Below are 16069 nucleotides of genomic sequence, written 5' to 3' on the forward strand. Positions count from 1 at the left end.
TTCCAGGATGTTGATGTGAAGGCAAGTCTCCTGACTTGAGCACAGACCTTGGAAATTTCTTCTCTGGGTGACTGCTCCCCACCCTCGGAGGCTTGCATCCGTGGTCACCAGGACCCAGTCCTGAATGCCGAATCTGCGGCCCTCAAGAAGGTGAGCACTCTGCAGCCACCACAGGAGAGACACCCTGGCCCTGGGGGATAGGGTGATTAACCGATGCATCTGAAGATGTGATCTGGACCATTTGTCCGGTAAGTCCCATTGAAAGGTCCTCGCATGGAACCTGCCGAAGGGAATGGCCTCGTACGATGCCACCATCTTTCCCAGGACTCGAGTGCAGTGATGCACAGACACCTGTTTTGGTTTTAATAGGTCCCTGACCAGTGTCATGAGTTCCTGAACCTTCCGCTTTTATGAGGAGATCGTCCAAGTATGGGATAATTGTGACCCCTTGCTTCCGCAGGAGTACCATCATTTCCGCCATTACCTTGGTAAATATTCTCGGAGCCGTGGAGAGACCAAACGGCAACGTCAGAAATTGGTAATGACAATACTGTACCACAAATCTGAGGTACGCCTGATGAGGTGGATAATTGGGGACATGGAGGTATGCATCCTTTATGTCCAGAGACACCATAAAATCCCCCCCTTCCAGGCTTGCAATGACCGTTCTCAGCGATTCCATCTTGAACCGGAACCTTTGTAGGTACATGTTCAGGGATTTTAAATTCAATATGGGTCTGACCGAACCGTCCGGCTTCGGTACCACAAACATGGTCGAATAATAACCCTTTCCTTGTTGAAGGAGGGGAACCTTGACCACTACCTGTTGAAGATACAATTTGTGAATTGCAGTTAACACTATTTCCCTCTCTAAGGGGGAAGCTGGCAGGGCCAACTTGAGGTATCGGTGAGGGGGCATCTCTTCGAATTCCAGCTTGTATCCCTGAGACACAACATCTATTGGCCAGGGATCCAACTGTGAGTGAACCCACTTGTGGCTGAAATTTCGGAGACGCGCCCCCACCGGGCCTAGCTCCGCCTGTGGAGCCCCAGCGTCATGCGGTGGATTTAGTGGAAGCCGGGGAGGACTTCTGTTCCTGGGAACTAGCTGTGTTGTGCAGCTTCTTTCCTCTGCCCCTGCCAAGAAAGGACGCACCTCGGACTTTCTTGTTTTCCTGTGATCGAAAGGACTGCATTTGGTAATACGGTGCTTTCTTAGGTTGTGAGGAAACATATGGCAAAAAATTCGACTTCCCAGCCGTAGCTGTGGATACCAGGTCCGAGAGACCCTCCCCAAACAATTCCTCACCGTTGTAAGGTAAAACCTCCATATGCCTTTTTGAGTCGGCATCACCTGTCCATTGCCGAGTCCACAGGACCCTTCTGGCAGAAATCGACATAGCATTAATTCTAGGACCTAGTAGGCTAATAAAGTACAGAGTCTTTAATATGCCCCAGGGTCATTAATATAGTATCCTTGTCTAAGGTATCAAGTTCCTCAGATAAGGTATCCGTCCAAGCTGCTACAGCACTACACACCCAAGCCGACGCGATTGCTGGCCTCAGTAAGGTACCTGAATGTGTATAAATGGACTTCAGGGTAACCTCCTGTTTGCGATCCGCAGCATCTTTGAGGGTAGCCGTATCCTGTGACGGCAGGGCTACCTTCTTGGATAAGCGTGTCAAAGCTTTGTCCACCCTAGGGGAGGATTCCCAGCGTAACCTGTCCGTTGGCGGGAAAGGATACGCCATAAGAATCTTTTTGGAAATCTGCAGTTTTTTTTTTATCTGGTGATTCCCAAGCCTTTTCATATAACTCATTGAGCTCGTGTGAGGGAGGAAAAGTTACCTGCGGCTTCTTTTCCCCATACATATGAACCCTCCTGTCAGGGACTGGGGTTTCCTCTGTGATGTGCAACACATCCTTAATAGCTATAATCATAACGGATGGATTTAGCCAATTTTGGCTGTAACTTTGCATCATCGTAATCGACACTGGAGTCAGAATCCATGTCTGTATCAGTGTCAATAATTTGAGATAATGGGCGCTTCTGAGACCCTGACGACCTATGCGACATAGGATCAGGCATGGGTTGGGACCCTGACTGTCCTGAGGTTTCAGCTTTGTCTAACCTTTTATGCAAGGAATTAACATTATCATTTAAAACCTTCCACATATCCATCCAATCAGGTGTCGGCGTCGACACCACATTCATTTGCTCCCGCTCTGCTTCCACATAGCCTTCCTCATCAGACATGTCGACACAAGCGTACCGACACACCACACACACAGGGAATGCCCTTTTTGAAGACAGTTCCCCCACAAGGCCCTTTGGTGAGACAGAGAGAGAGTATGCCAGCACACACCCCAGCGCTATATAACCCAGGAATAACACAGTAACTTAATGTTAACCCAGTAGCTGCTGTATTTGTGTTTTTAGCGCCTAATTATGTGCCCCCCCCCCCTCTCTTTTTACCCTTTTTCTACCATGATCTGCAGGGGAGAGCCGGGGTAGCTTCTCAGCGGAGATGTGGAGAAAAAATGGCGCTGGTGAGTGCTGAGGGAGAAGCCCCGCCCCCTCGACGGCGGGCTTCTGTCCCGCTAAAATACATATCTTTTTGGCGGGGGCTCATACATATATACAGTGCCCAACTGTATATATGTTTACTTTTGCCAACAGAGGTCCATATGCTGCCCAGGGCGCCCCCCCCTGCACCCTTACAGTGACCGGAGTATGTGAGGTGTGTATGGAGCAATGGCGCACAGCTGCAGTGCTGTGCGTTACCTCATGTGAAGAACGGAGTCTTCTGCCGCCGATTTCGAAGTCTTCTTTGCTTCTCATACTCACCCGGCTTCTGTCTTCCGGCTCTGTGAGGGGGATGGCGGCGCAGCTCTGGGATCGGACGACGAGGGTGAGACCCTGTGTACGATCCCCCTGGAGCTAATGGTGTCCAGTAGCCTAAGAAGCAGGACCTATCTTCAGAGAGTAGGGCTGCTTCTCTCCCCTCTGTCCCACGATGCAGGGAGTCTGTTGCCAGCAGAAGCTCCCTGAAAATAAAAAAACCTAACAAAATACTTTCTTACAGCAAACTCAGGAGAGCTCACTGAACAGCACCCAGCTCGTCCGGGCACAGATTCAAACTGAGGTCTGGAGGAGGGACATAGAGGGAGGAGCCAGAGCACACCAGAATCTAAATTCTTTTTTAAAGTGCCCATGTCTCCTGCGGAGCCCATCTATTCCCCATGGTCCTTACGGAGTCCCCAGCATCCACTAGGACATTAGAGAAAAAGGTAATGGATGTCATCGTGGAATATGTTATCTGCTCCATATCTGGTGGGGCTGCTAGACTCTGCACCACTTTTGTGAGAAGGTAATATCCCCATCTGTTACACTCATGGGTATTGATGTTACAACTGCTCCCACTTAAGCTGTACCCTAACCCTGTGGCGACCTACAAGAAATCCCTGCTTAAATCTCTCCACAAAGCTGCAAAGGCAGTAAACCCAGTGCAATTGAGATCCACTTCACCCACACTTAATGAATAGTTTGCTAGAATAGACATTTATATGGCCACGTAAGACCTTTTAGGGGATGAGAAGAATAAGGCGATTTGTTTAGTCTGGTGTACATGGTTGGAATTTAAGTGTTCTACTATTTATACAGCAGTTAATGTATAAAACTCCACAGCAACTCTTAACCATTAACAGTGCCTTACTGTTTTCAAGTCATTCTACAGTATACTAGGTATTCCAATTCGCTACATCCGTACCCTACTAGTTCACTTATTCCATGGGTCTCACTGAGCAGTGCCAATCCTGACAGAATTCCATGTCTGTATTTAGATGGAGGGCACTGAGGGTAGCCCTAATGTCGAGGAAGGCTTGCCGACACTCACAGAAGCGTTCATTTTCATCCACACCAGTACGTCCCCCTCTTACCTCACTCGCTCATACCCTTGTCTTGCTTACTGTCTTGATTTCCTCATCAAATGTATAAGATTTCATGCTACATTACCAAGGCAGTTGAGAAGTTTGACCGGGGCCCTGACCTAATCACAAAGAAGTGGCCACACATCCTTTACAAAAAAGAAAAAAAATAAGATTTTACTTACCGATAAATCTATTTCTCGGAGTCCGTAGTGGATGCTGGGGTTCCTGAAAGGACCATGGGGAATAGCGGCTCCGCAGGAGACAGGGCACAAAAAGTAAAGCTTTTTCCGATCAGGTGGTGTGCACTGGCTCCTCCCCCTATGACCCTCCTCCAGACTCCAGTTAGGTACTGTGCCCGGACGAGCGTACACAATAAGGGAGGATTTTGAATCCCGGGTAAGACTCATACCAGCCACACCAATCACACCGTACAACTTGTGATCTAAACCAGGTTAACAGTATGATAACAGAGGAGCCTCTGAAAGATGGCTTCCTAAACAATAACCCGAATTAGTTAACAATAACTATGTACAAGTATTGCAGATAATCCGCACTTGGGATGGGCGCCCAGCATCCACTACGGACTCCGAGAAATAGAATTATCGGTAAGTAAATTCTTATTTTCTCTATCGTCCTAAGTGGATGCTGGGGTTCCCGAAAGGACCATGGGGATTATACCAAAGCTCCCAAACGGGCGGGAGAGTGCGGATGACTCTGCAGCACCGAATGAGAGAACTCCAGGTCCTCCTTTGCCAGGGTATCAAATTTGTAAAAATTTACAAACGTGTTCTCCCCTGACCACGTAGCTGCTCGGCAGAGTTGTAATGCCGAGACCCCTCGGGCAGCCGCCCAAGATGAGCCCACCTTCCTTGCGGAATGGGCCTTAACAGATTTAGGCTGTGGCAGGCCTGCCACAGAATGTACAAGTTGAATTTTGTTACAAATCCAACGAGCAATCGACTGCTTAGAAGCAGGTGCACCCAACTTGTTGGGTGCATACAGTATAAACAGCGAGTCAGATTTTCTGACTCCAGCCGTCCTTTAAATGTATATTTTTAAGGCTCTGACAACGTCCAACAACTTGGAGTCCTTCAAGTCGTCTGTAGCCGCAGGCACTACAATAGGCTGGTTCAGGTGAAACGCTGATACCACCTTAGGGAGAAAATGCGGACGCGTCCGCAGCTCTGCCCTATGTCGAATGGAAAATTAAATAAGGGCTTTTATAAAACAAAGCCGCCAGTTCAGATACTCTCCCGGCCGAAGCCAGGGCCAGTAACATAGTCACTTTCCATGTGAGATATTTCAAATCCACATTCTTTAGTGGTTCAAACCAATTGGATTTGAGGAAATCTAAAACTACATTTAGATCCCACGGTGCCACCTTAGGCACCACAGGAGGCTGTATATGCAGTACTCCTTTGATAAAAATCTGGACCTCAGGGACTGAGGCCAATTCTTTTTGGAAGAATATTGATAGGGCCGAAATTTGAACCTTAATAGATCCCAATTTGAGACCCATAGACAATCCTGATTGCAGGAAATGTAGGAAAACGACCCAGTTGAAATTCCTCCATCGGAGCACTCCGCTGCTCGCACCACGCAACATATTTTCGCCAAATACGGCGATAATGCTTCGCGGTGACTTCCTTCCTTGCCTTTATCAAGGTAGGAATGACTTCTTCTGGAATGCCTTTTCCTTTTAGGATCTGGCATTCAAACGCCATGCCGTCAAACGCAGCCGCGGTAAGTCTTGAAAAAGACAAGGACCCTGCTGAAGCAGGTCCCTTCTCAGAAGTAGAGGCCACGGATCGTCCGTGACCATCTCTTGAAGTTCCGGGTACCAAGTCCTTCTTGGCCAATCCGGAGCCACTAGTCTTACTCCTCTTTGCCGTATAATCCTCAATACCTTTGGTATGAGAGGCAGAGGAGGAAACACATATACGGACTGGTACACCCAAAGTGTTACCAACGCGTCCACAGCTATTGCCTGCGGATCTCTTGACCTGGCGCAATAACTGTCCAGTGTCTTGTTGAGGCAAGACGCCATCATGTCCACCATTGGTTTTACCCAACGGTTTAATAGCATGTGGAAAACTTCTGGATGAAGTACCCACTCTCCCGGGTGAAGGTCGTGTCTGCTGAGGAAGTCTGCTTCCCAGTTGTCCACGCCCGGGATGAATACTGCTGACAGTGCTATCACGTGATTCTCCGCCCAGCGAAGGATCCTGGCAGCTTCTGCCATTCTGTTTCTTGTGCCGCCCTGTCTGTTTACATGGGCGACTGCCGTGATGTTGTCCGACTGGATCAACACCGGTCTTCCTTGAAGCAGAGGTTCCGCCTGGCTTAGAGCATTGTAGATTGCTCTTAGTTCCAGAATGCTTATGTGAAGAGACTTTTTCAGGCTCGACCACACTCCCTGGAAATTTCTTCCCTGTGTGACTGCTCCCCAGCCTCTCAGGCTGGCATCCGTGGTCACCAGGATCCAATCCTGCATGCCGAATCTGCGGCCCTCCAATAGATGAGCCTCCTGCAACCACCACAGAAGGGATACCCTTGTCCTCGGCGACAGGGTTATCCGCAGGTGCATCTGAAGATGCGACCCTGACCATTTGTCCAACAGATCCCTTTGCATGGAATCTGCCGAAAGGGATTGCTTCGTAAGAAGCTACCATTTTTTCCCAGGACTCTTGTGCATTGATGTACAGACACCTTTCCTGGTTTTAGGAGGTTCCTGACCAGGTCAGATAACTCCTTGGCTTTTTCTTCGGGAAGAAAAAACCTTTTTCTGAACTGTGTCCAGAATCATCCCCAGGAACAGCAGACGAGTTGTCGGCATTAATTGGGATTTTGGAATATTCAGAATCCATCCGTGCTGCTTTAGCACCTCTTGAGATAGTGCTAAACCCATCTCTAGCTGTTCTCTGGACCTTGCCCTTATTAGGAGATCGTCCAAGTATGGGATAATTAATACGCCTTTTCTTCGAAGAAGAAATATTATCTCGGCCATTACCTTTGTAAAGACCCGAGGTGCCGTGGACAAACCAAACGGCAGCGTCTGAAACTGATAGTGACAGTTTTGTACAACGAACCTGAGGTACCCCTGGTGTGAGGGGTAATTGGAACGTGGAGATACGCATCCTTGATGTCCAAGGATACCATAAAGTCCCCTTCTTCCAGGTTCGCTATCACTGCTCTGAGTGACTCCATCTTGAACTTGAACTTCTTTATGTACAGGTTCAAGGACTTCAGATTTAGAATAGGCCTTACCGAGCCATCCGGCTTCGGTACCACAAAAAGAGTGGAATAATACCCCTTCCCTTGTTGTAGAAGAGGTACCTTGACTATCACCTGCTGAGAATACAGCTTGTGAATGGCTTCCAAAACCGTCTCCCTTTCTGAGGGGGACGTTGGTAAAGCCGACTTCAGGAAACGGCGAGGTGGCTCTGTCTCTAATTTCAACCTGTACCCCTGAGATATTATCTGCAGGATCCAGGGATTTACCTGCGAGTGAGCCCACTGCGCGCTGTAATTTTTGAGACGACCGCCTACCGCCCCCAAGTCCGCTTGCGAAGCCCCAGCGTCATGCTGAGGCTTTTGTAGAAGCCGGGGAGGGCTTCTGTTCCTGGGAAGGAGCTGCCTGTTGCTGTCTCTTCCCTCGTCCTCTGCCTCGTGGCAGATATGAATAGCCCTTTGCTCTCTTATTTTTAAAGGAACGAAAAGGCTGCGGTTGAAAAATCGGTGCCTTTTTCTGTTGGGGAGTGACTTGAGGTAGAAAGGTGGATTTCCCGGCCGTAGCCGTGGCCACCAATCCGATAGACCGACCCCAAATAACTCCTCTACGCATCGCCTGTCCACTGTCGTGTCCATAAAGCTCTTCTGGCCGAAATGGACATAGCACTTACCCGTGATGCCAGTGTGCAGATATCTCTCTGTGCATCACGCATATAAAGAAATGCATCCTTTATTTGTTCTAACGACAGTAAAATATTGTCCCCGTCCAGGGTATCAATATTTTCGATCAGGGACTCTGACCAAACTACCCCAGCACTGCACATCCAGGCAGTCGCAATAGCTGGTCGTAGTATAACACCTGCATGTGTGTATATACCTTTTTGGATATTTTCCATCCTCCTATCTGATGGATCTTTAAGTGCGGCCGTCTCAGGAGAGGGTAACGCCACTTGTTTTGATAAGCGTGTTAGCGCTTTGTCCACCCTAGGAGGTGTTTCCCAGCGCTCCCTAACCTCTGGCGGGAAAGGGTATAAAGCCAATAACTTCTTTGAAATTAGCAGTTTTTTATCGGGGCACCCCACGCTTCATCACACACGTCATTTAATTCTTCTGATTCGGTAAAAACTACTGGTAGTTTTTTCACACCCCACATAATACCCTGTTTAGTGGTACCTGTAGTATCAGCTAAATGTAACATCTCCTTTATTGCCAAAATCATATAACGTGTGGCCCTACTGGAAAATACGGTTGATTCGTCACCTTCACCACCGGAATCAGTGCCTGTGTCTGGGTCTGTGTCGACCGACTGAGGCAAGGGGCGTTTTACAGCCCCTGACGGTGTTTGAGGCGCCTGGACAAGCACTAATTGAGTGTCCGGCCGCCTCATGTCGGCAAACGACTGCTTAAGCGAGTTGACGCTATCCCGTAATTCCACAAATAAAGGCATCCATTCTGGTGTCGACCCCCTAGGAGGTGACATCCTCATATTTGGCAATTGCTCCGCCTCCACACCAATAACGTCCTCATACATGTCGACACACACGTACCGACACACAGGGAATGCTCTATACGAAGACAGGACCCACTAAGCCCTTTGGGGAGACAGAGGGAGAGTCTGCCAGCACACACCAAAAAACGCTATATATGACAGGGATAGCCTTATGATTAAGTGCTCCCTTATAGCTGCTTTTATATTGATATATTGCCATTTATTTTGCCCCCCCTCTCTGTTATACCCTGTTTCTGTAGTGCAGTGCAGGGGAGAGACCTGGGAGCCTTCCTGACCAGCGGAGCTGTGACAGAAAATGGCGCCGTGTGCTGAGGAGATAGGCCCCGCCCCTTTTCCGGCGGGCTCGTCTCCCGCTATTTAGTACATTTAGGCAGGGGTAAATATCTCCATATAGCCTCTGGGGCTATATGTGAGGTATTTTTAGCCTTTTTAAAGGTTTTCATTTGCCTCCCAGGGCGCCCCCCTCCCAGCGCCCTGCACCCTCAGTGACTGCCGTGTGAAGTGTGCTGAGAGGAAAATGGCGCACAGCTGCAGTGCTGTGCGCTACCTTAAGAAGACTGCAGGAGTCTTCAGCCGCCGATTCTGGACCTCTTCTTGCTTCAGCATCTGTGAGGGGGCCGGCGGCGTGGCTCCGGTGACCATCCAGGCTGTACCTGTGATCGTCCCTCTGGAGCTTCATGTCCAGTAGCCAAGAAGCCAATCCATCCTGCACGCAGGTGAGTTCACTTCTTCTCCCCTCTGTCCCTCGTTGCAGTGATCCTGTTGCCAGCAGGAATCACTGTAAAATAAAAAAACCTAAGCTAAACTCTCTAAGCAGCTCTTTATGAGAGCCACCTAGAATTGCACCCTTCTCGGCCGGGCACAAAAATCTAACTGGAGTCTGGAGGAGGGTCATGGGGGGAGGAGCCAGTACACACCACCTGACCTGTAAAAGCTTTACTTTTGTGCCCTGTCTCCTGCGGAGCCGCTATTCCCCATGGTCCTTTCAGGAACCCCAGCATCCACTTAGGACGATAGAGAAATCTTATTTTCTCTATCGTCCTAGTGGATGCTGGGGTTCCTGAAAGGACCATGGGGATTATACCAAAGCTCCCAAACGGGCGGGAGAGTGCGGATGACTCTGCAGCACCGAATGAGAGAACTCCAGGTCCTCCTTAGCCAGAGTATCAAATTTGTAAAATTTTACAAACGTGTTCTCCCCTGACCACGTAGCTGCTCGGCAAAGTTGTAATGCCGAGACCCCTCGGGCAGCCGCCCAAGATGAGCCCACCTTCCTTGTGGAGTGGGCCTTTACAGATTTAGGCTGTGGCAGGCCTGCCACAGAATGTGCCAGTTGGATTGTGCTACAGATCCAACGAGCAATCGTCTGCTTAGACGCAGGAGCACCCATCTTGTTGGGTGCATACAATATAAACAACGAGTCAGATTTTCTGACTCCAGCTGTTCTTGCAATATATATTTTTAATGCTCTGACAACGTCCAGTAACTTGGAGTCCTCCAAGTCACTTGTAGCCGCAGGCACTACAATAGGCTGGTTCAGATGAAATGCTGACACCACCTTAGGGAGAAAATGCGGACGAGTCCGCAGTTCTGCCCTGTCCGAATGGAAAATCAGATATGGGCTTTTGTAAGATAAAGCTGCCAATTCTGACACTCTCCTGGCAGAAGCCAGGGCTAGAAGCATGGTCACTTTCCAAGTGAGATATTTCAAATCCACCTTATTTAGTGGTTCAAACCAATGAGATTTTAGAAAATCCAAAACTACATTGAGATCCCACGGTGCCACTGGAGGCACCACAGGGGGCTGTATATGCAGCACTCCCTTAACAAAGGTCTGGACTTCAGGGACTGAAGCCAATTCTTTTTGAAAGAAAATCGACAGGGCCGAAATTTGAACCTTAATAGATCCCAATTTGAGACCCATAGACAATCCTGATTGCAGGAAATGTAGGAATCGACCCAGTTGAAATTCCTCCGTCGGAGCACTCCGATCTTCGCACCACGCAACATATTTTCGCCAAATTCGGTGATAATGTTGCACGGTTACTTCTTTCCTTGCTTTAATCAAAGTAGGAATGACTTCTTCCGGCATGCCTTTTTCCATTAGGATCCGGCGTTCAACCGCCATGCCGTCAAACGCAGCCGCGGTAAGTCTTGAAACAGACAGGGACCCTGCTGAAGCAAGTCCCTCCTTAGAGGTAGAGGCCACGGATCTTCCGTGATCATCTCTTGAAGTTCCGGGTACCAAGTCCTTCTTGGCCAATCCGGAACCACTAGTATCGTTCTTACGCCTCTTTGCCGTATAATTCTCAATACTTTTGGTATGAGAGGCAGAGGAGGAAACACATACACCGACTGGTACACCCAAGGCGTTACCAGCGCGTCCACAGCTATTGCCTGCGGATCTCTTGACCTGGCGCAATACCTGTCCAGTTTTTTGTTGAGGCGAGACGCCATCATGTCCACCATTGGTCTTTCCCAACGGGTTACCAGCATGTGGAAGACTTCTGGATGAAGTCCCCACTCTCCCGGGTGAAGATCGTGTCTGCTGAGGAAGTCTGCTTCCCAGTTGTCCACTCCCGGGATGAACACTGCTGACAGTGCTATCACATGATTCTCTGCCCAGCGAAGAATCCTTGCAGCTTCTGCCATTGCACTCCTGCTTCTTGTGCCGCCCTGTCTGTTCACATGGGCGACTGCCGTGATGTTGTCCGACTGGATCAACACCGGTTTTCCCTGAAGCAGAGGTTCTGCCTGGCTTAGAGCATTGTATATTGCTCTTAGTTCCAGAATGTTTATGTGAAGAGACGTTTCCAGGCTTGTCCATACTCCCTGGAAGTTTCTTCCTTGTGTGACTGCTCCCCAGCCTCTCAGGCTGGCGTCCGTGGTCACCAGGATCCAATCCTGTATGCCGAATCTGCGGCCCTCCAATAGATGAGGACTCTGCAGCCACCACAGAAGAGACACCCTTGTCCTTGGAGACAGGGTTATCCGTAGGTGCATCTGAAGATGCGACCCTGACCATTTGTCCAACAGATCCCTTTGGAAAATTCTTGCGTGGAATCTGCCGAATGGAATTGCTTCGTAAGAAGCCACCATTTTTCCCAGGACTCTTGTGCATTGATGTACAGACACCTTTCCTGGTTTTAGGAGGTTCCTGACAAGCTCGGATAACTCCTTGGCTTTTTCCTCCGGGAGAAAAACCTTTTTCTGAACCGTGTCCAGAATCATCCCTAGGAACAGCAGACGAGTTGTCGGCATTAACTGGGATTTTGGAATATTCAGAATCCACCCGTGCTGTTTTAGCACTTCTTGAGACAGTGCTAATCCCATCTCTAGCTGTTCTCTGGACCTCGCCCTTATTAGGAGATCGTCCAAGTATGGGATAATTAATACGCCTTTTCTTCGAAGAAGAATCATCATCTCGGCCATTACCTTTGTAAAGATCCGAGGTGCCGTGGACAATCCGAACGGCAGCGTCTGAAACTGATAGTGACAGTTTTGTACAACGAACCTGAGGTACCCCTGGTGTGAGGGGTAAATTGGAACGTGGAGATACGCATCCTTGATGTCCAAGGATACCATACAGTCCCCCTCTTCCAGGTTCGCTATCACTGCTCTGAGTGACTCCATCTTGAACTTGAACTTCTTTATGTACAGGTTCAAGGACTTCAGATTTAGAATAGGCCTTACCGAGCCATCCGGCTTCGGTACCACAAAAAGAGTGGAATAATACCCCTTCCCTTGTTGTAGAAGAGGTACCTTGACTATCACCTGCTGAGAGTACAGCTTGTGAATGGCTTCCAAAACCGTCTCCCTTTCGGAGGGGGACGTTGGTAAAGCAGACTTCAGGAAACGGCGAGGTGGATCCGTCTCTAATTCCAACCTGTACCCTTGAGATATTATCTGCAGGATCCAGGGATCTACCTGCGAGTGAGCCCACTGCGCGTTGTAATTTTTGAGACGACCGCCCACCGTCCCCGAGTCCGCTTGAGAAGCCCCAGCGTCATGCTGAGGCTTTTGTAGAAGCCGGGGAGGGCTTCTGTTCCTGGGAAGGAGCTGCGTGTTGCTGTCTCTTCCCTCGACCTTTGCCTCGTGGCAGATATGAATAGCCCTTTGCTCTCTTATTTTTAAAGGAACGAAAGGGCTGCGGTTGAAAAGTCGGTGCCTTTTTCTGTTGGGGAGTGACTTGAGGTAGAAAGGTGGATTTCCCGGCTGTAGCCGTGGCCACCAAATCTGATAGACCGACTCCAAATAACTCCTCCCCTTTATACGGCAAAACTTCCATATGCCGTTTTGAATCCGCATCGCCTGTCCACTGTCGCGTCCATAAAGCTCTTCTGGCCGAAATGGACATAGCACTTACCCGTGATGCCAGTGTGCAGATATCCCTCTGTGCATCACGCATATAAAGAAATGCATCCTTTATTTGTTCTAACGACAGTAAAATATTGTCCCTGTCCAGGGTATCAATATTTTCAATCAGGGACTCTGACCAAACTACCCCAGCACTGCCCATCCAGGCAGTCGCTACAGCTGGTCGTAGTATAACACCTGCATGTGTGTATATACTTTTTTGGATATTTTCCATCCTCCTATCTGATGGATCTTTAAGTGCGGCCGTCTCAGGAGAGGGTAACGCCACTTGTTTAGATAAGCGTGTTAGCGCCTTGTCCACCCTAGGAGGTGTTTCCCAGCGCTCCCTAACCTCTGGCGGGAAAGGGTATAATGCCAATAATTTCTTTGAAATTATCAGCTTTTTATCAGGGGCAACCCACGCTTCATTACACACGTCATTTAATTCTTCTGATTCAGGAAAAACTATAGGTAGTTTTTTCATACCCCACATAATACCCTGTTTAGTGGTACCTGTAGTATCAGCTAAATGTAACGCCTCCTTCATTGCCAAAATCATATAACGTGTGGCCCTACTGGAAAATACGGTTGATTCGTCACCGTCACCACTGGAGTCATCGCCTGTGTCTGGGTCTGTGTCGACCGACTGAGGCAAAGGGCGTTTCACAGCCCCTGACGGTGTTTGAGTCGCCTGGACAGGCACTAATTGATTGTCCGGCCGCCTCATGTCGTCAAACGACTGCTTTAGCGTGTTGACACTATCCCGTAGTTCCATAAATAAAGGCATCCATTCCGGTGTCGACTCCCTAGGGGGTGACATCCTCATATTTGGCAATTGCTCCGCCTCCACACCAATATCGTCCTCATACATGTCGACACACACGTACCGACACACAGCAGACACACAGGGAATGCTCCTAACGAAGACAGGACCCACTAGCCCTTTGGGGAGACAGAGGGAGAGTTTGCCAGCACACACCAAAAGCGCTATATATATATATATATATATATATATATATATCAGGGATAGCCTTATAATAAGTGCTCCCTTATAGCTGCTTTGTTATATCAAAATATCGCCATAAATGTGCCCCCCCCTCTCTGTTTTACCCTGTTTCTGTAGTGCAGTGCAGGGGAGAGACCTGGGAGCCGTCCTGACCAGCGGAGCTGTGAGAGGAAATGGCGCCGTGTGCTGAGGAGATAGGCCCCGCCCCTTTTCTGGCGGGCTCGTCTCCCGCTATTTAGAAACCAGTTTTGCACATTGATTTATTTTTTATACAAAAAGGCTAAAATTCAAGGGCCCCCTGGAATTGTAAATGCAGACAACATTTATGACGAATGTGTTAACCAATTCTGAAAAAAATCTACGAGAAAATGTCTCCACAGTTATAAAACACTCATTGGCACGCGATTCATTTCAGCGTGCATTGAAAAGGCTTAGAATTAGTTCTGAGTGGTGTGAGCAGAAATCAGACAAAAGTGCTGGTATGATGCAGATTTCTGCACTTAGCGTGGCGGAGACAGCATTGTACCGGGCACTTTAGTCGGAGAATGCCTTTTCTTGCGACAAATACCCCGTTTAGGACACGAGAACCAGCCTTCTCTGACATGAAAGCACTCTGAATTGAATCGCACCAGGAGCAAATTCCCGGCGCTATTCAATCCGCACTGAACTGAATAGAGACCAAAGCTAGTTTAATGCAAACTACAAGAATAATGCATTTTAAAGTAGGTTGGAAAAGAAAAGTTTGCTCCTGAACTATAAAGTTTTTAAACAGGTGTCCTGTGATAGACACACGGGGTAAGCGCTGGTCTCTCACGTACTGCTCAAGCACACTCTAGTCTCTTGTCTGCTACAGAAAATTAAGATTGCTAATCTTACCCGCTCCTGTGCCGAGGTGCTCTCGTTCTTCCCGCCGAGCCGCCCGTACCTCTTCAACGCCCACTCCTCACCTTGTCCTCCCACGCCGGAACACGATGATGCCGCCTCTGCCATAGCGTCCGCCCGAGACTCTTCAGCCGGAGCCTCTGCCGTTAATGACATCATAACGGCGGGAAAACTGCTTGACAACGTGTACGGCTGAGGTTATGTCATTATTGGGTCGTATTGACGGTTCTTTGTTCTCACCTAAATGTTGACCTGTCTGTCAATTTAAAATATTTTACCTAAAGTTAATATATGGGCATGCATTTTTTGTCTGTTTTACCACAGGATGCCTTCATACTTCCCAACATAACCCTCTCCAGGAGGGACAAAATGCTCTGCTTCTGGACTTCTCTCTTAATTTGTGATTGGCAGCACCTGTATTGAACAGGTTAATGGATAAGAAAGGTGTTTCAGCACAGGTGAGGGCAATCATAAATTAAGAGGGAAGTCCAGGAGCAGAGCATTCTGTCCCTCCTGGAGAGGGTCATGTTGGGAGGTATATGTGCCTTTATTATCAAATAGTAGGATTACTATACAGTATTATGCATATTTGTTGCTGTCTAGATATTCTAGGGTATTCAATTATCCGCAAATTCGCTGCAATTTTTCGCCCGGAACTTTTTCGCTCCAATCGGGCGAAAATTGCCACGAAAACGCTCCGTTTTTCGACCTATTTAATTCCAAACGGGTTTCACCTGAAAATTCTTGCAGTGAAAAGTGCAGGTGAAAATGGGGAAATCAGCCTGTACCCCAAAAAATGCTAAACTAACAGGAAAACAGAAGAGAAGTGTATTAGAGATCACATTAGAGAGTTTTTGGGGACTTAAATTGTGTGAAATGGCTGTTATATGCATTTTTAAAATGCAAAAAAATGATAGAAAGCAAGTTTCTCTTACGTCCTAGAGGATGCTGGGGACTCCGTAAGGACCATGGGGTATAGACGGGCTCCGCAGGAGACATGGGCACCTATAAAGAACTTTTAGTATGGGTGTGCACTGGCTCCTCCCTCTATGTCCCTCCTCCAGACCTCAGTTAGATCCTGTGCCCAGAGGAGAAGGGTGCACTGCCGAGAGCTCTCCTGAGTTTTCTGTGGAAAAAATAATTTTGTTAGGTT

General features: G+C 48.4%; 1 protein-coding gene across 1 annotated transcript in view; it reads right to left on the reverse strand.

Moving 5' to 3' along the window:
• REC114 (REC114 meiotic recombination protein) overlaps positions 1–15251 on the reverse strand; it is a 693231-nt gene extending 677980 nt beyond the window's left edge. The window contains exon 1 of the mRNA XM_063926469.1: positions 14911–15251. Within this exon, the coding sequence (XP_063782539.1) occupies positions 14911–15075 (165 nt within the window). The 5' untranslated portion in view covers positions 15076–15251. The remainder of the gene's footprint in view (positions 1–14910) is intronic.
• Positions 15252–16069: the final 818 nt, after the last annotated feature.

This window comes from Pseudophryne corroboree, chromosome 6 (genome assembly GCF_028390025.1).
Source record: "Pseudophryne corroboree isolate aPseCor3 chromosome 6, aPseCor3.hap2, whole genome shotgun sequence".
In the NCBI taxonomy this organism is placed as follows: Eukaryota; Metazoa; Chordata; class Amphibia; order Anura; family Myobatrachidae; genus Pseudophryne; species Pseudophryne corroboree.